General features: G+C 42.2%; 1 protein-coding gene across 2 annotated transcripts in view; it reads right to left on the minus strand.

Annotated features, from left to right (window-relative positions):
- Positions 1 to 788: 788 nt before the first annotated feature.
- The window catches only part of ZNF277 (zinc finger protein 277), a 41,326-nt gene continuing 16,752 nt past the window's right edge, over positions 789 to 25,362 (minus strand). For both annotated transcript variants that reach the window (XM_083399896.1, XM_083399895.1), the window contains 10 exons: positions 22,450 to 22,538; positions 21,067 to 21,149; positions 18,706 to 18,797; positions 16,699 to 16,809; positions 14,587 to 14,719; positions 6,597 to 6,664; positions 5,134 to 5,230; positions 3,425 to 3,467; positions 2,595 to 2,769; positions 789 to 1,331 (listed from right to left, as the gene is read on the minus strand). In XM_083399896.1, coding sequence (XP_083256022.1) covers positions 1,139 to 1,331; positions 2,595 to 2,769; positions 3,425 to 3,467; positions 5,134 to 5,230; positions 6,597 to 6,664; positions 14,587 to 14,719; positions 16,699 to 16,809; positions 18,706 to 18,797; positions 21,067 to 21,149; positions 22,450 to 22,538 — 1,084 coding nt within the window. In that variant the 3' untranslated portion in view covers positions 789 to 1,138. The remainder of the gene's footprint in view (positions 1,332 to 2,594; positions 2,770 to 3,424; positions 3,468 to 5,133; positions 5,231 to 6,596; positions 6,665 to 14,586; positions 14,720 to 16,698; positions 16,810 to 18,705; positions 18,798 to 21,066; positions 21,150 to 22,449; positions 22,539 to 25,362) is intronic.

Raw genomic sequence — 25,362 nt, forward strand, 5'->3', positions numbered from 1 at the left:
CTGACAGTGGAGGCAGAACATAGCCAAGAGGGTTAGCTCATGTTCTTAACGTTTCTTAAATTACTTTTGGTCTCTGGCGACCTTTGCCTCCTTCCATGCTTATTTTCTCCAAATCTTTTCTTTTCAGTTCTAACCTCCACCCAGCCACCCTTTTCCAACTCCATCCCCCTTGACTTGGAACTCTCCCCAGGGATCTTTCAGCTTCCTTCCACTCTGGCCTCTCACTGGTCCAGATCAAGTTCTCCTCTCATTGTTAGAACAAGCCTATGCATGTCCACGGCTAAGATCAGATTCGTGTTACTGCATCACTGGCCTTTCCTGAATGATGCTGCGTCCAAGTAAGCAGCAAGGAAAGAAGCGACAAGGAAGCAGTTCGCAGACCACTGTGTAACATATGACCGGGCCCTAAGAGCATTCCAGAGTAGAAATTAGCCTCAACATGAATATTTCACTCTATTATCTCCTGTATTTGGCTTTAAACAAGAGATTTGATCTGAATGGAGGAAGCTGAAATCCTGTTCTGCTAATCAGACTCTAAACATCACGACATAGTATACATAAGGGGCTAGGTTGTCTCCTGTTTACAGCTGTAAATCAGCAGGCATAAAAGTTGCTTGATTGGAGATGTTCTGCTGAAAAAGCATCCATACCAATAAACGTGACAGTATGTTTCTAACAGCTAAACTAATTCTGTATCTAGCGCTATAGCTGCAATCCTAAACGGTTTCTCAAAAGCAAGGCTAACTGAATGCAGATCGACTCAGTAAATGTGCATTGTCTTGTAATAATAATAATAATAATAATAATTTATTTATATCCCGCACTCCCCAGCCGAAGCTGGGCTCAGAGCGGCTAACAACAGTAAAATAATACAGCATTCCAAAATCAATTCATTATAAAATCAGTTTAAATCAAATTGATGGCAACCATTGGGCTAGGGTTCTGTGAAGAATTACCAAAGGATAGCCTAAGGATAGCCTAAGATTACCAAAGGATAGCCTAAGAACATAGGATTAGTTTGTAATTTATTTTTTTAGCTTCTCACTCAGAGTGGGACTATTGCAGCCTGTCAAAGTTACCAAATCACCTTTTGCTTTGTGAGGAAACTGTGTATTCAGAAAGATGCTTCACTTAATTATCAAGGTTCTCCGTTATTTATCTCCTCACAAAGAAGTTGATTTAACACACTCGTCCGTTTCAGAGCTTCTATGTTAGAAATATCCTCGCTGATGACAGGCACATCCTCTTTCTGTTTCCCAGCTGTCAATTCATCCTCGCTGTCGGAGAGCGTACAGAGAAGGGTATCGTTTTCATAGGTAGGAAAATAATACCTGGAAAGAACAGTGAAGAACAGCGTCATACCTTGTCACTGAAAAGTCCCCTTTACAAACATGCTTTTAACTGGCGACATTGGTCCTGCTTCCACATGGCATTACCTTACCGTTTGCATATCCTGGCTGACAAAGCCTAGTGTGGGGTCTGCATATGAATATTGTAACCATGTAGGCGGGTGCCAATCACATGGGAAAGAGAGACAATTTGAGACCTCCCACATGAGTGCAATATTTAAACATGTTTCCTAATACTGCTCCCCACATTGCTGGGGAAGCAGCCCCAATATTTGGATGGGCAAGCATACATGCACAGTATGTTTTCTTCCATATAAATCAAAACATTTAGTTATTAGAAATCTTAACAGGAGTTTATAGGCTGTTTAAGGTAATAATACAGTATATTATTTCTAAACATCCACCCTGTATTTGATTTATTCCGCTTGGAGTAATGACCTGGTTCCATCCAACTCACTGCACTGTGAGTTCTGGGTGCAGGGCAGGAGTTGGGTCCATTACTCACAGCCAAAGTGAAAATTTGTGGTCGAGGACAGCTCACTTTCCAACTTTATCCATAACCTGGTAAAAGTCATGCACTCACCAACGGGCATATTGCATTCCTTGTATTATATCACTTGGGGAATACCCAAGCAAAGCGGACATTGCAGTCTGTTCTATCGCCCTTTTACTCTAAAGGTATGTGGCTATCAGATACTACGCATAACGCTTATTAAGTCTTCGGAAAAGACAAAGCAGCAAGGTACTGCAAGGTACAGCAAGGGCAGAGAATGCGGAATCCATGTCTCATTTACAAGACACTAAGCTGGTTCTCATGAAACAGTATGTCAAACTATGACTTACTGAGACTTTGCAGGCTCCAGGAGAGGAGCTCCCAGATACTTTGCTCCTCTCCCCAGTACTTTTTACTGATGTGTTGAGCTTAGCCAAGGTTTGGCTTAATGTGTTTATGGTTAAGCTGTCTCTGCACTAATTACAACCTGTAACCAAGGTTTGCTCTTGGCTACAGATCATGGTTAGTGATGGTTAGTAACCACAAGTCTGGGTTCAAAGGACACACTACTAAGCCAAAGCAAAAAAGATCCGGGGTGCAGCAAAGTGGCTGTAAGTTTCTTTCTGGGGGGTGGGGTGGGGCTGCACATTCACATGGATTCTGTAAGCTAAAGTTTGGCTTACTGTGCCGTGCAAGCCAGGTCACTATCATGCACTGAGCACAATGCTGGAGATAAACAAAAACACTCTTACTGTGGCTGATCCCACATGGATCTGGCTGGCAGAAGTGTTATATGTCTGGTCTCTTCCATATGATTTACCAACTCCCTTTTCAATTGGAATTTCTCCTGGCAACTGTAGCATCGACACTGATGGACCTCTCTTCTGATGAAGTTCAACAATTTCACTTGCTGATAGAAATTCAAACCTAGCAGAGAAAAGTATTATTTTTTTTAAGGTGCAGGGGGAAAGGGGGGCTGGAAGACACAAGCAGTGAAGGTAACCATTCTGGCCCATTAAAAAAATGAAATAAATCCAAATTAGGATAATACTTTTATTAAGCCAACCAATATATCACAAAATAGCTAAAAAGCTTTTGAGTTCTTAAGAAGTCTTCATCGGGCTAGGTGGTAAACAGAATATTGAGGGGGTTAGTGGGAGCAAGGAGAAAGCATTTTTTTGGCTTATGTTCGACCCATGGAGTATGTGTCTAGTTGCAGTCTTAAGATGGAACAGGGAAGGAGGGATCTAAATCTTTTCTGCCATTTCCCCCAATTCTCCAGAGCTGATTTGGGGAGGAAGCACATGTGAGAGGAAGCATAGGCTGCTTTGTTGCACAAGAGTAAATCCTTGCACTAAAAGAACAAGAACAATACATACTGTCCTCAATCTGCTTACTACAGTGATTTATTGAGAACTACTATATGTATCTCATGCTACCCTTTTACATTCAGGAAAGGTCAGAACTGCCAAAACTGAAACATTTGGGAGTGACATAGGTTGACTTCTGGTCCTGCACTTCTAAGAAGACACATTTCTAGCAGCGGTAGAGGTCCCTGATACAGTATATGCTTTTTACTCACCATGATCAGCCTTAATGTTTAGCAGGTCGAATCCATGAGCCTCCTGGAATTTGGGAAGAGCAAAAAGGGCTTCTAATTGTGAATAATTAAGAATTTTTCAAATTGAAAACACTTGAAGTTTATAAAGAACAGGGACACCTTAGCAAGTATGCTGTGATTACAGGCTACAGACTACTGCTGTATGATTGCTGAAAATTCTTCACGCTACTATTGTTAGGAGGTGACAAGCAGCATCACAGGAAATCAAACTACCGTTCCACCTAGCAGAGGGCTATTTTACTCTGCATGGTATTTGCCAAGCTTGCTCCTTGGAATTTGTTAACTGTGAACACCAGGGATTGAAACTCAGGCTTTCAGTACTCAGCATGCATATTCTATTAAGATAGACCTATTAAGAGAGACCTAAGTAGGATATGGGACACGGGTGGCACTGTGGGTTAAACCACAGAGCCTAGGACTAGCTGATCAGAAGGTCGGTGGTTTGAATCCCTGCGACGGAGTGAGCTCCCATGGCTTGGTCCCTGCTCCTGCCAACCTAGCAGTTCGAAAGCACGTCAAAGTGCAAGTAGATAAACAGGTACCGCTCCGGTGGGAAGGTAAACGGTGTTTCCATGCGCCGCTCTGGTTTGCCAGAAGCGGCTTAGTCATGTTGGCCACATGACCCGGAAGCTGTACACCGGCTCCCTTGGCCAGTAAAGCGAGATGAGCGCCGCAACCCCAGAGTCGGCCACGACTGGACCTAATGGTCAGGGGTCCCTTTACCTTTACCTTAAGTAGGATATAGGTCTCTCAAGTGGATTACTGAAATGCTAACCTTTACAAGTGGGGCTCTGCAACAGAATGCTGCAGTGTGCGATGCTTCTGTTCAGGGTACAAGTGACTCTAAGCCACACCTACCCACCCCGCCAGCCAGCCAGTATTCTGTGCCCATTGAGCTTCTTCAGTCCCCGCTGGGCTGTTTCTCATTTTCTTCTCTATTTTGTGTTTTATCAGAGAAGCCTGGACAAATTGTACCCAGTCCCAGCTGCATTAAAACCTTTTATTTATTTACTACACCTGCCGATAATAACATAGCATGAGTACAAGAAGACTCAAATCAGTATGATGATGATGATGATGATGGTGATTCTAACCTTTCCTTATTATAAATGCAAAGTTTTAAAATCTGCTTAAAGGTGGCCAAAACATTCTCTGCTGAAACTAATACAGTGGTACTTCGGGTTAAGTACTTAATTCGTTCCGGAGGTCCGTTCTTAACCTTAAACTGTTCTTAACCTGAAGCACCACTTTAGCTAATGGGACCTCCTGCTGCCGCTGCGCCACCGGAGCACAATTTCTGTTCTTATCCTGAAGCAAAGTTCTTACCTGAGGTAATATTTCTGGGTTAGAGGAGTCTGTAACCTGAAGTGTATGTAACCTGAAGCGTATGTAACCTGAGGTACCACTGTAAAGTACAGAGCAGCCTTCCCCAATATGGTGGTCTTCAGATATTTTGGACTGCAACTCCCACCAGCCCTGGTGGGCATAGAGAATGTTAAGGAATCATGGAAGTTGTAGTCCAAAGTATCTGGAAGGCACCATGTTGTGAAACAACGACATAAAACAGTGGGTTTTTTTGGACTTGAACAGGGCACCTGAACGCTATCAAATTATATCCTCTCCCTTTTCCAAAGCAAGATCTAATACAGAAAGTGGAACAAGCCTCTTACCTCCATGTGAGCATAGAGCTTTTCTGTAGTGTCGGCTTGCTTTTCACAGAAAAGGCACACTGCACAAACTGGATGTTCTTCCCAGCCGGACCAGTCTCTGCAAAAAAAGCAGTGCAAAAAGCCAGTTGAAGTTGGTGATTTGCAAAGGTTTCTGAAAGATATGGAGATGCTACAAACATGGGGCCCAATTCTGATTCAACTTCTCCAACATGAAAGTAAACAGGAATCAACTTCGCAGACTGTCATGCAGTTTTGTCAATGCAAAGTACAGTGGTACCTCGGGTTACATACGCTTCAGGTTACATATGCTTTTGGTTACAGACTCCGCTAACCCAGAAAAAGTACATCGGGTTAAGAACTTTGCTTCAGGATGAGAACAGAAATTGTGCTCTGGCAGCGCAGGGGCAGCAGGAGGCCCCATTAGCTAAAGTGGTGCTTCAGGTTAAGAACAGTTTCAGCATTCTTTCTCCTGGTTATGCAGACATGACTATCGCTTATAATTTGATAAGGCAAATCAATGTTTACAGTGGTACCTCAGGTTAAGTACTTCATTCGTTCCGGACGTCAGTTCTTAACCTGAAACTGCTCTTAACCTGAAGCACCACTCTAGCTAATGGGGCCTCCCGCTGCCGCCGTGCCCCACAGCACAATTTCTGTTCTCATCCTGAAGCAAGGTTCTTAACCTAAGGTAATATTTCTGGGTTAGCGGAGTCTGTAACCTGAAGCGTATGTAACCTGAAGCATATGTAACCCGAGGTACCACTGTACTGCAGAAGGGTATGGGTGTGTTTACTTGTAAGGTTACAAATGGAAGGTAAAGCAATACTTCATTTCCACAGAGGGTGGTTTGCTTCCAGTGTGCAGTTGGACAATGCCATCTCTATAGTAATCAAAACCATTAGCTAGTGGCCATGCTCCGAAATAACAGCTAGAAAAGGAATTGTATTTTATTCCCACCTCCTCTTAACCCCCATTTCCTCTCCATCCCCTAATCCTAAATTTCTGAGAACTTTAAATGAAGTGATAAAAAACGGCTGCAAAATTTTGTAGTGCACTGGGGCCTAGCTTTTCTGTGCTATCTCCCCTAGGGCACTTGCCCCTTTGCTTTGTTTTCTGACTCTCATGGGGGTTATGAGAGAATTGGGGAAATATGGTGGGCTCAGCTTCTTTAGAAGGGCAGTCCATACAGTTTATTGCTATGCCCTAACTGGAAAGGACATACATTAAAATGCAAAATTATTATAAGTGGGGTGGGAATACATAGCATGTTGAACTGTATCTTCTATGGCTCCTCGTGGTTGCTATAAAACACTAAATAACGCTGGAAATCCTATTAAATCCTATTCATCAACATTCTCGGCCATACCTACTTTGTCCCTGAATGCCACTTTTTTTACAACATAATGTTGCCAAGCCCGCAGAACGGATTTCCCACCACTCTAAACTTTAAATACAACTCTTACTCTTCCTGGTTGTCCAACAATTCTCTGTCATCTTCGGACTGAACCTCTTCCCAGGTCTTGCCAAATTCCTGGAGGGGAAAGAAAAATGCACAGAGCAAACATGAATCCATTATACTTCAGCAACAGTCAATGCTCCAAGTCTTAGTCTTAGACAGTGGATGTAAATAATTCAAAATGAGGCCACTCAAGGTCATTTACAGCTAAAATAAAAACAGCTTAAAACACAGAAAAGAAAGCAATAATTAAAAAAACAAACATTAATAGAACTAATATGTATATATGTATCTATATGTATATGAGACCTGTTAAAATATACAGATCATCACGCCACTCCTATCCTTAAAAATAGTCAGTTCCCAAAACCAGTTGGAATAAGTTTTCACCTACATGTCTTACATTTTCACATTTTCAGTAAAGCATTTGCCTCGTTGTAATAGCTTGTTACAGTTAAGATACTGTTGTTTTACTGTGGGAAAATGCACTGTATGTATGTATGTATGTATGTATGTATGTATTTTTATTGTTAGCCTGCCACAAAAGTCTAAACTGGCTGGTTTGGTAGTACAAATTATGTTTATTTTGTTTTTAAAATTGTTATATTTTGTGTAATTTTGCACACTACCTTGAAGGGTCAACTGTCCCCCAAGGGGTAGTGTATATATCAGGTAATAAATAAATACAATAAATATTTAACTATATATATATATATATATATATATATATGCAGGTTTTGGTGTCCTCGGGTGTCTTCCCGTGTAAAAGTTGGGGTGTCTAGGCGACGTTTCGACGAGGTCTCACTCGTCATCTTCAGGCTGGTGCTTTCGGCTTCTTGTTACTGGAACAGAGCAGGATCTCAGTGTTTGAGTTCCTATAAATACTGTTGAGGAGGTGTGGTGTATAGCCTCCAATGTTCTGGGCAGAGAGGAGGTTCCCAGGCTAGTGTGCCTTTTCTTCTTTTGTTCCTTAATTACTTGAGGGATATCTTGGGTGATTTCTTGAGTGATTTCCTGAATCCCACTTTGGTGGGTCATTAGGTGTGGATTAGTTGCTAAAGCCTTCGTGTCTTGAACTCTTGAACTTTGTGAAGAGTTTTTCTGAGAAGATGGCTGTACTGCACTTGGTTGTGCTCTGGCTTGGCTTCGTGTATAGGGGCGAGCTGTGGTTTTGTGGCCTGTGCCAGCCAGATCTGTGTAGGGATTGCAGGGGGGTGCAGCATCCGGAGGTGCCACCCTGGTTTGGCTACTGGAAGGTGTCTGTAATTTATCTGTGGAGAGGGTCTGGGTTTGGGTCTGGTGTGGTTGATTGGTGATGGCGTTCTGTGTGTCTCTGGATCTGGTGTCAGATTTTGTGGGGAGGGCTAATTTCCAGATGTCTGGCAAGCGGGATGTGTCGTCACGCTTGTTCATGTTGTGAGGGTGTTTCTCTATCTCGATGGCTTCCATGATTATTCTCTTGTGGTGATGTTCCATGTTAAAGAGCAATTTGGAATCTGCAAAATTAATTTCGTGTCCTGTTTCTTTCATGTGTTGGAAAAGGGAGGAAGTTTTTTCTTCTTTTTTGACGGCATTCTTGTGTTCTGCGATCCGTGCATTTATTCGTCTGTTTGTTTGTCCAATGTACGTGGCTGGGCAGACTTTGCAGGGTATTTCATAGACCCCTTGGTTTTCCAACTGAATTTTATCCTTGGGGTTTCTGAGGATATTGGCTATTTTTTGGTTGGTGCAAAAGGCTGTTTTGATATTGTGTTTATGGAGGATTTTGCTAATTTTATCTGTAGTGCCCTTGATATAAGGAAGGAGGGCTATGCCATTGTTTTCTTCTGTGTCTTGGTTTTTGGGGGGTGTTTCTTTTTGGATTAGCTTCGTAACCCTGTTTTGCTGGTATCCATTGGCAATTAACACATTTGAGAGATTCTGTAACTCAGTTGTCAAGTGGTCTTCGTCAGCCAGGCGTTTGGTTCTGGAGATGAGAGTCTTGGCTACGGAGTTTATTTGTGCAGGGTGGTGGTGTGATTGTGCATGTAAGTAGCGGTTGGTGTGTGTTTTTTTCCGGTAGATAGTGTGTCCTAGGGAGCCATCAGGTTTTTTGTAGATTAGGACGTCAAGGAAGGGAAGTTGGTTGTTGGCTTCTATTTCCATAGTGAATTGTATTTTGGGGTGTAGGCTGTTGAGATGTGTGAGGAAGCTATCCAGTTTTTCCTTCCCGTGTGGCCAAATTACAAAGGTGTCGTCAACATATCTGAGCCAAAGTTTGGGTTTGTGTTCTGACTTGTCTAAAGCATTGGTTTCAAAGTGTTCCATGTACAGGTTAGCGATGACCGGTGAGAGGGGTGATCCCATAGGTGCTCCTTCTATCTGTTTGTATCTTTGTCCATTGTGGATGAAGTACGTGTTGGTTAGGCAGTGGTTGGTCAGGTCCAAGATGTATTCGGGGGGATTGTATTTGTTTTGAATGGCTGTCAAGGCTTCATTAATGGGCACTTGTGTGAAGAGAGATACAACATCGAAGCTCACAAGTAGGGTTAGGGTTAGGGTTAGGTATGACCTACTTGTGAGCTTCGATGTTGTATCTCTCTTCACACAAGTGCCCATTAATGAAGCCTTGACAGCCATTCAAAACAAATACAATCCCCCCGAATACATCTTGGACCTGACCAACCACTGCCTAACCAACACGTACTTCATCCACAATGGACAAAGATACAAACAGATAGAAGGAGCACCTATGGGATCACCCCTCTCACCGGTCATCGCTAACCTGTACATGGAACACTTTGAAACCAATGCTTTAGACAAGTCAGAACACAAACCCAAACTTTGGCTCAGATATGTTGACGACACCTTTGTAATTTGGCCACACGGGAAGGAAAAACTGGATAGCTTCCTCACACATCTCAACAGCCTACACCCCAAAATACAATTCACTATGGAAATAGAAGCCAACAACCAACTTCCCTTCCTTGACGTCCTAATCTACAAAAAACCTGATGGCTCCCTAGGACACACTATCTACCGGAAAAAAACACACACCAACCGCTACTTACATGCACAATCACACCACCACCCTGCACAAATAAACTCCGTAGCCAAGACTCTCATCTCCAGAACCAAACGCCTGGCTGACGAAGACCACTTGACAACTGAGTTACAGAATCTCTCAAATGTGTTAATTGCCAATGGATACCAGCAAAACAGGGTTACGAAGCTAATCCAAAAAGAAACACCCCCCAAAAACCAAGACACAGAAGAAAACAATGGCATAGCCCTCCTTCCTTATATCAAGGGCACTACAGATAAAATTAGCAAAATCCTCCATAAACACAATATCAAAACAGCCTTTTGCACCAACCAAAAAATAGCCAATATCCTCAGAAACCCCAAGGATAAAATTCAGTTGGAAAACCAAGGGGTCTATGAAATACCCTGCAAAGTCTGCCCAGCCACGTACATTGGACAAACAAACAGACGAATAAATGCACGGATCGCAGAACACAAGAATGCCGTCAAAAAAGAAGAAAAAACTTCCTCCCTTTTCCAACACATGAAAGAAACAGGACACGAAATTAATTTTGCAGATTCCAAATTGCTCTTTAACATGGAACATCACCACAAGAGAATAATCATGGAAGCCATCGAGATAGAGAAACACCCTCACAACATGAACAAGCGTGACGACACATCCCGCTTGCCAGACATCTGGAAATTAGCCCTCCCCACAAAATCTGACACCAGATCCAGAGACACACAGAACGCCATCACCAATCAACCACACCAGACCCAAACCCAGACCCTCTCCACAGATAAATTACAGACACCTTCCAGTAGCCAAACCAGGGTGGCACCTCCGGATGCTGCACCCCCCTGCAATCCCTACACAGATCTGGCTGGCACAGGCCACAAAACCACAGCTCGCCCCTATACACGAAGCCAAGCCAGAGCACAACCAAGTGCAGTACAGCCATCTTCTCAGAAAAACTCTTCACAAAGTTCAAGAGTTCAAGACACGAAGGCTTTAGCAACTAATCCACACCTAATGACCCACCAAAGTGGGATTCAGGAAATCACTCAAGAAATCACCCAAGATATCCCTCAAGTAATTAAGGAACAAAAGAAGAAAAGGCACACTAGCCTGGGAACCTCCTCTCTGCCCAGAACATTGGAGGCTATACACCACACCTCCTCAACAGTATTTATAGGAACTCAAACACTGAGATCCTGCTCTGTTCCAGTAACAAGAAGCCGAAAGCACCAGCCTGAAGATGACGAGTGAGACCTCGTCGAAACGTCGCCTAGACACCCCAACTTTTACACGGGAAGACACCCGAGGACACCAAAACCTGCATTCCTGTACCCGTGAAAATCTACGAAAGCAAATATATATATATATATATATATATATATATCATGAAGATTTCTAGGGCCAAATTGACAGAATTATGTCTGTGCCACCTTTAACATTGTTTGAGCACATAGCCTGACACGAAATCTAATACTGGGCTGGATTATGTTAAAATTCTGACTCTTTGTCAAGATGTGACCCTGGATAAGTTGGAGTGCCACAGATATGACCCACTTTTATTTTATATCCTTTTCTGGCAATGCATGTTTTTTTTCTGGGGGTGGGGAAGACAGAAGGGCCATTATGTTTGAAGGAGCTACAACGCTGAGGAGTAAGGGGAAATGTTTAAAATAATAGTAAAACACCATCTAGCTACTCTAATGCTAAGTGTATTATTAGCTAGTGCTTAGATCAGGAGTAGCCAGGTGGCATTTTACTTTAAAGGGTTTCCGCCTTATTCACACAACATTGTAGGTCCTTCAGACACAGTGTTTGTTATTACCACTTCTAGGTATGTTGGCATGTCCTACCCTTGTTCCTTATTAAATAATAAAACAGAAAAGTCATGGAGACAAGAGATTAAAATGGAGTCTTACAAATCTACAACGACCCCATTGCAATATTTTATAGCAAATGAAAACACACACACAAACACAAAAAGACCAGTCCCATAGCTCCATCAAAGCTGCTACAGCGTGTCAGGTAAACGGCGCACAGACATACATTTGTTAGAACAGCCTGTAACAAGATGTCAGTACAGATTAGGGAATTTGGATCCTGTAATTAATTCAGAGATGCTACTCTCGAGGGTAAACTCTCCAAGTGCGGCAGCCAGATTCATTAACGTTACCAGGATAGTGAGATAACTACTGGTACCTCACATTAACACCTCTCTCACCACACCCAGCCACCATAGTACCACGCGGCCTCCCACGAAAGTAGTCATATTGAGCAGCTAGCTTTTTAATGAAAAGCTAATAAATAGGGGTGGGAAGGGGGTGGTAGAGGAAGAGTTCTCTTCCCTAACCACTTACAATATAATGGTATCAAGTGGGGATGCGGGTGGCGCTGTGGTCTAAACCACTAAGCTCTTGGGCTTGCCCATCAGAAGGTCGTAGGTTCAAATCCCTGCAATGGGGTAACTTCTGTTGCTCTGTTCCAGCTCCTGCCAACCTAGCAGTTCGAAAGCACACCAGTGCAAGTAGATGAATAAGTACCACTGCGGCGGGAAGGTAAACGGTGTTTCCGTGAGCTCGGGCTTCAGCCACAGTGTTCCACTGTGCCAGAAGCGGTTTAGCCATGCTGGTCACATGACCCGGAAAGCTGTCTGTGGACAAACGCCGGCCTGAAAGCAAGATGAGCGCCGCAACCCCATAGTCGCCTTTGACTGGACTTAACCGTCCAGGGGTCCTTTACCTTTTTTACCTTTTTACCTAATGGTATCAAGTGATCCCAAGTTCAGAATAAACAAAAGCTTTAGATTTCTTAGGCTACATCAGGTTTTAAGTAATTTCCAGCTATACCGAAAGCAACGGGGAATTTTACCTCTTTCAACAAGTTCATTGCAGGAGAATTACAGAAGCAAACTGCCCAATGGCTTGGGCTTGCTCTCCACTACTGGAATTTAAAGTCTTTACAGTGGTACCTCGGGTTACATACGCTTCAGGTTACAGACTCTGCTAACCCAGAAATAGTACCTTGGGTTAAGAACTTTGCTTCAGGATGAGAACAGAAATCATGCTGCGGCGGCATGGCAGCAGCAGGAGGGCCCATTAGCTGAAGTGGTGCTTCAGGTTAAGAACAGTTTCAGGTTAAGAATGGACCTCCGGAACGAATTAAGTTCTTAACCCGAGGTACCACTGTATTAACAGGACCATTTCATTATCTGCATAGGCACACAGGCACTCATGTAGTACGGCAGAACGATGAGCCCAAGGGCCAGGCAATCCCCTCCTTCCCCCATGCTCATTTACCTCTTCTTATTCCATGTGGTTGGTGGGGTTACACAAGCCTCAGACTTACTTCTGTGTCCTGGCATATTGCAAACACACTTAAACTTTGTGAAGAGCCCCTCAGACAGGCTTAAAGCAAGCCAGGCCAGTTAAACTTGTAAATTTGTAAATTGCCCTGTGGTCTTCCAATGAATGGCAAAATATAAATTTAATGAACAACAACAACAACAATAAACTGTGACACAGAAAACTACTTTAGAGTAACTAGCACACAGGATCTCCTAGCCATAAGGCACAAATAATCCCATTAAGTGAAATTCTAGTACACAGGCAATACTAGAAAAATTATTACTGCTATTACAGTAACTCTTGAGTTTTATACAATATTTACTGCCCAATAAAAACACTCTTATAAGGCAATAGCATTACATTTCTGTCTTCTTAGAAAAATCAAACATGGTTTTGAAGAGCTGGTTCATGACCTCCAAATGCTTCAGGGTGTGCAATAATGAACGAGAGAGGCTACACATCTGTCATTTCAATTATGTCAGTCCACATTCAGTTAAAGAGAAAGGGAAAGCTTTAATAGTGGCTGGGAAACTAATTCAGCCTTAGTGAAATGCCAGTGAGATACCGGATATCAGAATGTTAGCACTGCAGTATAACACCTCCAATGCCTTGGGACCAAAGAACTTAAAAAGCATTCCTCAGTATCCACCATCCTGGGCCCTATGATCACTAAGGGAGGCCTTGTTGGTGTTGACCTGTCTCCCCCTCATTATTAACATTTGGGGGGTGGATTTAAAAACATGCCCATTCACCTTGGCGGAAAGAGGCATTTCCGTTTCTTGGCCACAATGAAATGCTCATTTTGTCACTTTGTCTTGCAGAACATGGCCAAAGAACAAGCAAGAGCAACAGTTACCTCATCCACTCCACATTTTACCAGATTCTCCGAAAGAATATCATGAAAGACTTGGTCAAAAACCTTACAGAAATCAAGATATACTATGTGGCAGCATTTCCCTGATCTACCAAGCTTTTAACTCTACGAGAGAGAGAGAGAGAGAGAGAGAGAAAGAGAGAGAGAGAGAGAGAGAGAGAGAGAGAGAGAGAGAGAGATTTGTCTGGTATGACTTGTTTTTGAGAAACCCATGCTGGGTTTTAGTAATCATAGCACCCTTTTTCAAGTGCTCACAGGCTGACTGTTTAATTATCTGTTCTGGAACCTTTCCTGGTATCGTTGTCAAGCTCCCCAGCCGGCAAAGCACTTGCATCCCATTGATTTAAAACTGGTGAGACTTAAACCTGCTTCAGTTTGATGGCATCATGCATACAATTTGCAAATCAGGCTGCAATTTCAGACATTCTTACTAGGCAGGAAGTCCCAGTGAGCTAAAAAAATGAGTTGACATATAGAGGATCGCACTGTCAGTCAAATAAGAGTTGCATATACAGTGGATGCTCAAGTTGCGAACGTGATCCGTCTGGGAGGCACGTTCGCAACCTGCAGTGCTGTGTCTGCACACGTGCAGGTCGTGATTTGGTGCTTCTGCGCAAAGCACGATTTAGTGCTTTGCGCATGAGCCGAAACCCACAAGTAACCCATTCTGGTACTTCCGGGTTCGGTGCGGTGCGTAACCCAAAAATGTGCAACCTGAAGCGTCTGTAACCCGAGGTATGACTGTACATCAACTTACCAGATAATTAATTATATAAAATCTGTCGTATTCTCTGTTTTTGGCATTGATTCTGCGATGCTGCTTCTTTCTCATGTGATCCTTGAGCGTGTTCTTATCTCGAAAGGTTTTTTCACAGTACAAACACTGCAAGCTAAGATTAAAAATAAATAAATAAAATTACAAACTGGTGCTAGGGACATTACTGCAAGGAACCAGCCACTTACTTCAAGTAACTATGATGACAGCAGCTTACTTTGAGAAAGCATGGTTAGATAAATTTAAAAGAGAAAGCCCCCCCCCCCCCCATTCAGGCAGTTTGAGGTTTTCAGGAGCATATGCTGAATTAGAAGGCTTAAGGCATGTGTTAACGCTCTGTTTCAGCAGCTGTTTTGATGCAAACTGCTTCATAATCTTGGAGCACCCTGCAAGAGCTGGCATAGCTCAGCTGACAGAGAATGAGACTCAATCTCAGGGTCGAGGGTTCGAGCCCCACCTCAGACAAAAAATAGTTGCATTGCAGAGGGCTGGATTAGAAGACCCTTCTAACAACAATTCTGCAATTCTATGATTCCTTGAAGGCACAATGGGAGTGCACTTTCAAAAGACAAACATCGCCCAATGTCAGTTGACTGACAGGCAGGTGACCCCACCCATTTTTAAAATTTGTCCCTGGAGGGGGAGAGCAGATATAGAATTGGCTCACCAGAGAAAAAACACATTAATCCCTTGTGTTAAAGGAACCACCACTGCCAACTGATGTAGTGTAAATATGTAAAATTAAATCATTTTTGGGGAATTATTGGTGGTTTGGCCTTGTATAATTTATATGACTGCTGATTTATTGGTACTACTGAGCTTTTTCTTTTTTTTTACATGTTTACAATAACTTTTATAAATTTTCTGTATTGTATCCTCGTACAGTATTTGACACTGGAATAAACAAGTTCTGCAGCCATGGAAGCAAAGAATATAAAAACACACACAACTAAATTTATGCAATAACAAAAAAAAATATACAAAAAAAAAATCAAAGCATAAACCACTGCAAGCACAACAGACTGAGCTTTAGCTGTTGGCATCATTGGTACTGGTTGAAAATGCCCTTCAACACAGAAAAAATGGATTGACTTAATACAGCAAGAATATTATTTTAAAGACTGCTTATTGCAAGAGTGTTACAGTGTGGAAGAACCTTAGTAAGTCATGCTTCAGATAGCTTTGGGCAGAGTGACTCTGCTTGGCATTAATATAATGCTGATTGATCAGATTCCCATATATCTCATTCTGCTGCCTGAGCAAGAATCACAAGGACCCTTTGCGCGGATGCATGATTCACAGATCAATGTAACTGAACTGATTTGAAGAACATTTTAACATGTTAGCATATTGCATTGGTAAGTAAAAATACTGCCCTCTCTCCAACCATCACACACACACACACACACACACACACACAAAGACACACATATTTCTTGCCGTCAGGAATTGGTCAGGGATTTAGAGACCATCTCCAACTTTTACTGTTACTTCATCCATAGAACTATGAAACAATATTACTTATTCAATTCCCAGGCTCCCTTTTATAAGCTCTTAAAAATCCATTTTCTACCAACTGAGTTGCTTCGGAATACTCAAGGACCTATACATCAAGCTCTTTTTTTCATAAACACAATTTGGAGATAACCGAGCTGCTCCTTACTATTGATTTAATTCCAAACTTTAAAAAAATAAATGCAAGAAGCATCCTCCCCACCTCCTTTCCAGTAGTGACTGTGGATGTACAATGGGCTGTTTTTATTTAGGGGATTTTCTGCGGTAAGGGGAAATTCAGATTAATGTTAAGGAAAGTATGGTTTGGGATAAGCATTTTGGTGTTTGTAAAAAACTGCAGTGGTTCCACAATGAACGCACATCTGGAAGCATCCCAAATCTTTGTATAAGTGACGCTACTGCCCTTTCCAACCCTGATATACAAAAGCTATGGGACCTGGGCTCAAAGAGGAATGGTTTAGGTGAAAATAATGATGTGAAGAACCCCCAAAACAATACACAGAGTCTCTCGTGTCCACTAACTTTATTTGTTACAATTATAATATCCAGTCTTTCCGTAAACTCAGCTACTTAGCGCACCTGTCTAGTTTCTTCTGTAGAAGTTCCAAAAACTCCTCACAGTGTACAATGTTATCTGGCAGCCCAACATTGAATGCATGATCGTTTGCCATGTGATTGAGAAGGTCTGATCTACAAAGGAAGAATTCAAGCAGAGCGTTAGTTCCTTTAACATACTTTCACGGCAGCTTCAAAACATGGCTCTTTGGGTTGGTGGGTTGTGGGGGGAAGAAAGAGGCTGGTGCTATGGTTTAAGGAGCATCACTAAAAATAAATGTCCTTTCTCCCCTTTGTAAGTGTGCCTCTTTTCCCTGCAGAGGCCAACATGGAGAGAGGAAGAAAGCCCAAAGAGTCTTTCTGAAGCGGCTCTCTGTACTCGGAACACTTAAAATAGTATAAAACCGCAACTAAGAAACTGCACTGTTTCTTTTTTTTGCGGCTAGACAAATTATTTCCACTTAACTGAAGAAAATGTGGATTTCACCCCTATAAAACCAACACTGAATAAGTTACAGCACTGTGCGCAGCTTTCCCAGCAGCGAAAGCAGTTGTGTGTAACTAAATGGGAGAATTTACGTCTCAGATTTATCGCCACCTCACTGCAGCATTTCACAACCTGACCTGCCAGCTTGAAACCAAAAAGAATTGCTAATTTTAACCAATACTCTAATTACTCACCGGGGGCACCATTTGAGTAGATTTCAGTAGAAATGGGAGAATATATTAACGCTTTGCAGAGGTCGCCAACCTTTTTGTGCCCAGGGGCACCTAGGCAAACTGGATAAACTGAACATGGCTCCCCTCCCAACCAATTCTATTGGCTACAACAAAACAATCCTTTCAGGCCTAATACCAGGGTTGGGGAAGGGATTCTGCAGACACCCAAGAAGGCTTCTATGGGCATGTGCCAGTCAGTCCATCTTGGTGCCTTCTGAGTGGTAGCAACACAAGACAAACCCACACACCTTTTTTAAAAAAGGAAAGGACCTTGGCATGCAAAACAAGGACATAAATCAAATTCATTGTTTAGAACCAGGTACGTGATGAGAAAGAGCCAATGCAAAGCTAGAAGAGGAGAATATTCCCACCACTAAAATGTGTGATGGGCTTGGTTTGCACACGGTTAACTATGTTTTAAAGATGAATGTGCAGCATGCTGGTGCCCAGGGCTAAAACCATGGGCAAAAAATCTTGATTATGGATTGTGGTTTATTTTGAGAGACAAGCCACAAACCCAGGTTCAGACATAATACCAAGTCAAACCATGGCAATGTGTCCAAGATTTTAGCCCAGTATACTGCACAACACCTTGACAGTATAGTTAAGCCTAACTGTGGTTTAAAGTGATGTGCAAAGCAGGCCGCTGAGATCCACTAATTCACAGATCCACTAATTCATACACAACAATTCTGGTCCAACAACCATGGTATGTCAGACCGAAGGTGAGCCGTGTGCCCATGTCAACTAATGGCATAGTCAACTAGAATGCCAGTCAACTAATGACTTTGATTCAGGACGGGCAAAACAAAAGAATTCTTTACGCTTCTTCTTTTATGGATTTCATTGCACATGATGCGATGATGGCCAATGGCTTGCAAGACTTCGAAAGGAGTCATGGACAACAGATCTATCAATAGCCATTAGTCATGATGGCTAAATCCTTGTTCCAAAGCATTGTGCCTCCCCCAAGTTGCTCATGGACTCCAAAACCCATCAGCCCCAGTCAGCATGGCCAATCATCAGGGATGAGAGTGGCTGTGACCTTCCAGATGTAGCTGGACTACAAAATCTCCATCACTGCCTTAGGTAGTTGATGGGCAGGTGTGAAATGGGATGTTGGACTGTTTGGACCCTTTGGTCTTTCCACCAGCACTTTTCTTACATTGGGCTAACATTTTGCCAGTTATAAAATGCTGCTACAGCCACATCAGTACCAAAGCCTTATAGTGACATTTCCATTTCCCCCATTTGCATAGGACTGGGATGTTCACGAGGATGAAAACGCGTAGTCAAACATTCATCGCTAACCTGTTACCAGTAAACTCTTTATCACAGAACATGCATGCACCGTGAAAGTCTGTGTCATTTCTCTCTCGCTGCTGTTGCTCCAGATTCTCTCTCTGTTGAACAGGAAGAAATACAACACATGCAATCACATTCGTTTTTGAAAATAGCTTCATTGTAAATTATTCCTAGCAGTTTTCCATTGTCTCTCATTATCAGCTAATGAGCAACACAGGCACTTGATTCATTTGAAAACATGGTTTTCTTGCCGACGATTAGGTTCAAATGTTCACACAGTATGAAGGAAGAGTAACAGGCAAAACAGGAAGACCTGAAGGCTGGTCTAATCCAGTGCAGTTCAAATGAAAACCGGAGAAAATGTATTTGCACCTCCCAAAATGAGAATTTGGATGACACAAGGATTGATGGACTCAGTCTGTATAACGAAAAGATTTTAGCCTCGATAAATCAATATGATCATCAATGGCTCCTTGATGTATAGGTGCACCCATGTGAATAAAAGGAGCAAAAAAAATTTTTTTACCTTAAATAATATAGGTTTAAGCCTTAAACCAAAGCAAAACATTTTATCATATATTCCTAACAGGTCTCCCAGAACACTTAAAAAAACCATTTTTGTATCTATTTCTAGGAATTTTCTCCTCCAATTTAAATAAAAGCTGCATTTTACTGCTGAGTGTTCATAGTATGAAGCTGCATATTGCTTCAGGCAAGAGAACTGAGTTAAGAGAGTCTAGGTGTATCTTTTCCACGAGAGAGATTGAAGCAAGAAATCATTTATATTTTACACAAGTAACGGAAGACCTAGAGTGAGGAAACTGGAACTTGAAGATACTTAGGTTTCTCCTCACCGCACAGGAGATATAAAGAGCTCAAGATTTAAAATGTTGTAGAACTAAAAACCCTCGACACATTCTATATCACTGGGAAAAAACAGTTGTTTGGCACCCCAGGGCTATTAAACTAAGCAAGTCATCACTTTTTTTAAAAAAGATCCCTATTTCTTCACCCTCACACCCCGTAAGCACCTCAGCAGAGGAACAGGCAGCTTAATAATAATAATAGGCCAATGACTAAAGAATTCATAAGCCGTAATCAGCAACACCTAAAGGGCACTGCATTGGCTACCCCTCTATGGTAAGCTTGAGTTGTTCTGGCAATTGGTTTATATTTGAGGAAATGAGACAACCTGCTAGAACTACTTTGCAGGTTGAGCTTACCTATGCATGCCTGCTTCTCGGCAGCTGCAAAAAGTGGTGGACTCGGTATGTGTGAAAGAACACACACCTCCCATGCAGCTTTCACATCTCCAAAACAACTTAACGAGAAGAAAGTTTCACCGCGGAGGTGCCATTTTAGGGCTTGCTTTATGCAAGATCCACAGCTAGGTTTGAAAGGCCTGCTTTTGAACTGTCACTGAACAGTGCCTCCCCTTCAGCTGTTGAGTCATTAAGCGATAAGATGGCAAGAGCCCTAGAAACTCAGAGATACATGCACGTGTGAATCAGTTCAAAGAGAGCAAAAAGAGCAGAAGGACCTTTATCTAGCTGCTGCCCCCCCCTTTCAAGAGGTTCCTATTTATTTTGCTTCTTCTGATGTTGTATAGCTCTGCAAATAAGAAGCCAGGGCTGATAAACACATTCAGCTGCCTCTGGGAATGCTCAGCTGGTGGATTTGTACAATTCCTTTGTTGAAGGAAGACCAGAGATTTATTGATAACAGGGTCACTAAGTAGGATTGGGCAGTGCTGCGGAGAGATCAGAATCCCAGGTGAAGTATCTTTACTATTGTGGAAAAACACATGACATATACTTTGTATTCAAAACTGCATCCTTGGATTCTTCCAAGTCATTTTCAGCACACCTTTAAACATACCCTCCAACATTTCTCCAATAAAAATAGTGACGTCCCATTCCATTATTTATTATTATTATTATTATTATTATTATTCCCTGTCCATCTGACTGGGTTGCCCCAGGCACTCTGGGCAGCTTCCAACATACATAAAAACATAATCAAACATTAAACTTTTATAAAACTTCCCTACACAGGGCTGTCTACAGATGGCTCCGGGGTCGCATAACTCCATACCCTCCAACATTTATCCAATGTAAATAGGGATGTCCTAAAAAAAAATCAGAAACTGGGATGGCTTCTCTAAATCAGGGACTGTCCCTGGAAAATAGGGACACTTGGAGGATCCGCTTTAAAAAAGTAAGTCCTACTGAGCTTTCTGGAACTGTTAACTGTTGAGGATCAACTTCATTATTACTGAAAGAGGAAACCTGGGAATTAAAGTAAATCCTCATTTTTTGTGCAGTTTATTTCCCTGCTTCGGGATGGTCACATGCAAGACCACCTTACCAGGCTTTGTTGCTGAAGTTTCTCCCTCAGTGTTCTGTCTTCAGGCAAAGCATCACATAAAAGGAAGTAATTGTCTTGTTCCTCTGTTAAAAGATTACAGATCAAATGTCAGGAGAACACTTAGGTCGATACATTACGCTTTTTTTATGTAATACAGGTTTGAGTTATATTAAGCCACTGAGAGAGGGAGAAAGATGCAAGCGGTAATTCTATCCATTTAAGACAAATGTTCTTTCTAAGGGGTCTGTTCAGAAACTTCCTAGTCATGTTGGCAGTTGTGCTTCAGCCAGAAGCAAATCCATGAATATAGAGAAGCCCACCAGGGTATGCCGGTAGATTTTACTGGTCAAGGAAATCAGCCCCAGGTCTTGTGTCTGGCTGCATTCAAATGCCACAATAAACCATGGTGTAATAAACACCCCTCCTAATTACTACTCCATGAAGAAATCTGAAGGTTTCCATTTCATTTTTATTAGCCACAGTTTAGCACTACTTTCAATCCTTACCTGTGATAAATATTAGCTATAGTTTGTTGAAACAAGCCAGCTTCAGAAACCATGGTTTACTGTAACATCCAAATCCAGCCTCTGCATATTTCATACATTAAGGGAATAACTGTACATCAATGCTTCACACTGCCTGGTATGGAAAGCATTCTCCGAAAGAAAAAAGAAAAAATCTGCATTCTGACTTTGAATTCAGAACAGGCTGAACTGGTCTTCTCACCCCAATCTTCCAGGCAGACAGGTTAAGGAACCAGAATCAGTTTAAAATGCCTGAAGCCCTTCTTATGCCTCTTTTTCTTTAGACGCTCCGTTTCCTAAAGCTGAACTGCATTCTACAACTGCCAAGATTTTTCTCTCCTTTTTAAAAAAATGAATACCTGATGCTAGGCCAGAAGCAGGGTGCTGAACTGATTGTGTCTCATAGCAGTTATTTAGAGGTTTATAATTTTATTTGACAGTCACAGCTACGATAGCCACCCTTACAAACCTCTAATCAGTGAAATGGAGCACTTCAGAAATATTATAACTAATATGGGAATATCTATAATATTAAGGCAGAGGGCTCCTTCCCTAACATTCGATCATAATCATCCTTTGTTTGGCCCCAAGTATAGATGATGATGATGCATGCAAGATGTACAAAAATCAACACAGGCATTGCCCACAAGCTTATAGTCCAAGATATAATGCTAGACACTCACACTTTGTATTTTAAAGTGAATCAAATAATCTGTTGAACTCAAGCCCACAAACAAGAGTGCTTCAGCATCTGATACAGTTCAGCAAAAAGTGTCCCAACAAAATTGGTGGTCCAATGGCAGATTGTGGGGAATTTTGCAAACCAGGCCTGTGCAGGCTACATTAACAACACACTCACCTAAAGCTGCTTCAGAATTTGTTCTTATCACACAACAGAAGTCTGTAATGGGCTGCTCTGAGAATCTTTTCTTCCAGTACAATGCATATCTTTAAAAAAAAAAAAAAAGGGGGGGGGAGCAAAAATGCAGGCAGCTATGTTACAAAACATTTCCCAAACTGTTGTTCGTTTCATTGCACTCTTAATATGCAATTCTTGTTGCAGCATTTGGATACCGAGCCACTCATTGCTACCAGTCTTTTGTAGAGGTCATTTTTCAAATAAGGCGACATTTCTATTTAGCCAGAACAATCTTCCCAGTACAGATAAGTTGGAAATTGGAAATCCATTACCAGGTAATTTCAAATGTTCAGCTTGTATGAAGAAACCAGACACAATGACTAGTGTTTGATTTTTAAAAAACGAAAAACATGGCAAGCTTACGGTGCTGAATAAGCGAACTTTTTATACGGATTTTATTTGCCCTAGATTCTTTTCGTCTTATTACTTGGCTTTAAAACTTGACACTTACCAAAACATAAATGGGTGCTTTGTGCGTGCTTGGTCACAAGTCTCTAGAAAAATGTATACTGCATGAATACTGAGACCTGCTTAGTAGTTTAATTATCCAACTTGACAGTAAACTACATTATTCCATCCAAGCAAATATCAAGAAGCTCAGTTAGAGCCAGCTCTGTGCCCTAGTACCATATGGCATTCCCATGAAAGAAGGAAACTTCTGGATTTGAAAACACTAGAGCCATAATTTGGCAAGAAAAACAAACTGTCCTCGTAGGATGGGATGAAATGCAACATAGGCATAGAAAGCTGACAGAGAACTTGAACACAGCAGTGCCAATAGTCCTACATATTGACTATGTATACCGGTACTTTTTAAGAAGCAAATCGCCGCTTCTTAGCATCACATTTCCTGGTTTCTGGCATTGGCTTTCAAGCCTCTGTTACACCCTAACAAAAGTTATTGCTTTCAGCTGTTTTCCTTGCTCATCAATCAAGCAGCTTAATGAACCAAAAGTGTGTGCCTTCAGTTCAATAGTGGACACAGATGTTGAGGGAAGGGTCTAGAGGAGTGGAAGGTAGGGACCGGATCTCAAACAGTTGCTGCCTTCAATTATTTCCAGGTGCAATACAGACACTAATGTTTGCAGGCCTAAAAATGTCCATGGAAATAGTTCACTTTACATGATGTAAAGTTGTGAGCATTGATCTGCACGTCCGAGGTTCTCTCAGGAGCCAGAAATTGAACAAGAGCTGTCTGGTTCTGCTGGGTAATCACTAAAGACAAAAGTGGCATGGAGATTTCCCTCTGAGCTGATGCTGTGTTGCTGAGAATCCATCTGAGAAGCTTCACAAATCCCTTTGCCTCTGATAACTGGTGATGCAGTGAGGCTGTGCTGGTCCTCAAATACCACTGAGGCATTTGGGATTGCAGCTGTGTACTCGCAGAGGTGGTGGGGGAAAGCAAATGATATTTTCTTTGCTCACTTGCTAGCCAGATCCCAGCTTGTTCAGCAAACCATGGCTATAACAAACCATGGCTTAGTGTTGCATCCAAACTACCCATTTCATCTGTGGAGAACCTTTTGCAGCTCTGGACTGAATCCTGGATTCTCCACCCATGGGGGACCATTTTGACAGGTGGGACACATTTGTTTCTCTGTGGTTTGTAGTGTGGTTTGAATTCATGTCACACTGCAAATGAAGGTCCTAGCACTGCTTGAAGTCCATGCGGACCAGTGCCAACTTTAAACCCTATTTTCATCCAATGGAAACTTTGTAGTGCAGCCAAACCCAGCAGGCTTGAAGTCGCCACTGACAAGCAGTGACAGCAAGCCTCACTTGAGAGTCTTCAAGGCCATTCCTGCTTTGCTCACTGGCTGCTGCACCTCTACCCAATGTTGTAAGTGGTCTTAGGGGAATTTGGGACCTGTGCCAGACCTAGTTAGGATCCCAGAGGCCAGAGGCTCCCTAACCTGACCTATGTGCTTGTTCATGACGCCCAGGTATACCTCTCCACTTCAGAGTTCTCTCCTTCCATCCAATCCTGCATGTCTTTACCTGCTTGTCTGATACTGCTGTCATCACCATCTCAGACTCAACATGTCCAAGATGAAGCTGCTTCTCTCCCCACCCCAGCCTTCCCTTTTGATCCTCCCCAGATCTGCCAACAGCATCACCACTCAGACTGACTCCACTTTATCATCAATTCTTCTCTCATTTGTTTGCCACATTCAATCAGTTGCCTTATATATGCAGTACTGAAATGTAATGAACCAGGCCGTGGCAACTCACCTGGATGTTGATATGTGGACAGCATTTATTTATAGATCACCTTTCCTTGAGTGACCATTCTTTAGTCTCTTGGAAAAATGAAACCATTGAGTCTGACATGGGGACAGATGATCACTGGGTTCCACTCACAAGTAACCTATGCAACTGTGAGCTTATGCATTTCAGTCTTCTTTGAACCATTTACAGTGGAAAAATTGATCCCATTCATTTTTGGTGCACATCAGTCGTCTCAAATCTGGCGTATTGACACATGCATGGTAAAAACTGAGTGCAGAAAAGGTCCTGATCTTTGCCATCTGAAGCCAGACACACATAGCAGCTTTGCAGATACCAAAGTGGAAAGAAGAGAGCAACAAAAAGAACACATGTACAGACTGGAATGCACGCTATGTGAAATTGCTAAGCAACAGCATTTAGTGTTTTGAATAAGGCTTGTCAATTAGAGAAAACGTGTGCACCTTGAAAAGCACATATTGATGAGGGGCAGGTAGATTGGTTTATTTAACATAGGCTGTAGATCAGGAATGGGCAACCTGTGGCCCCAGTCAGCACAGCTGTTGGTATAGGAACTTCTAGAACTTTAGTAGTTAGAATATGCAATTAGCACTGAGGCCAATGTAT

The sequence above is a fragment of the Podarcis tiliguerta genome (assembly GCF_965153285.1).
Source record: "Podarcis tiliguerta genome assembly, chromosome: 10".
Taxonomy (NCBI): Eukaryota; Metazoa; Chordata; class Lepidosauria; order Squamata; family Lacertidae; genus Podarcis; species Podarcis tiliguerta.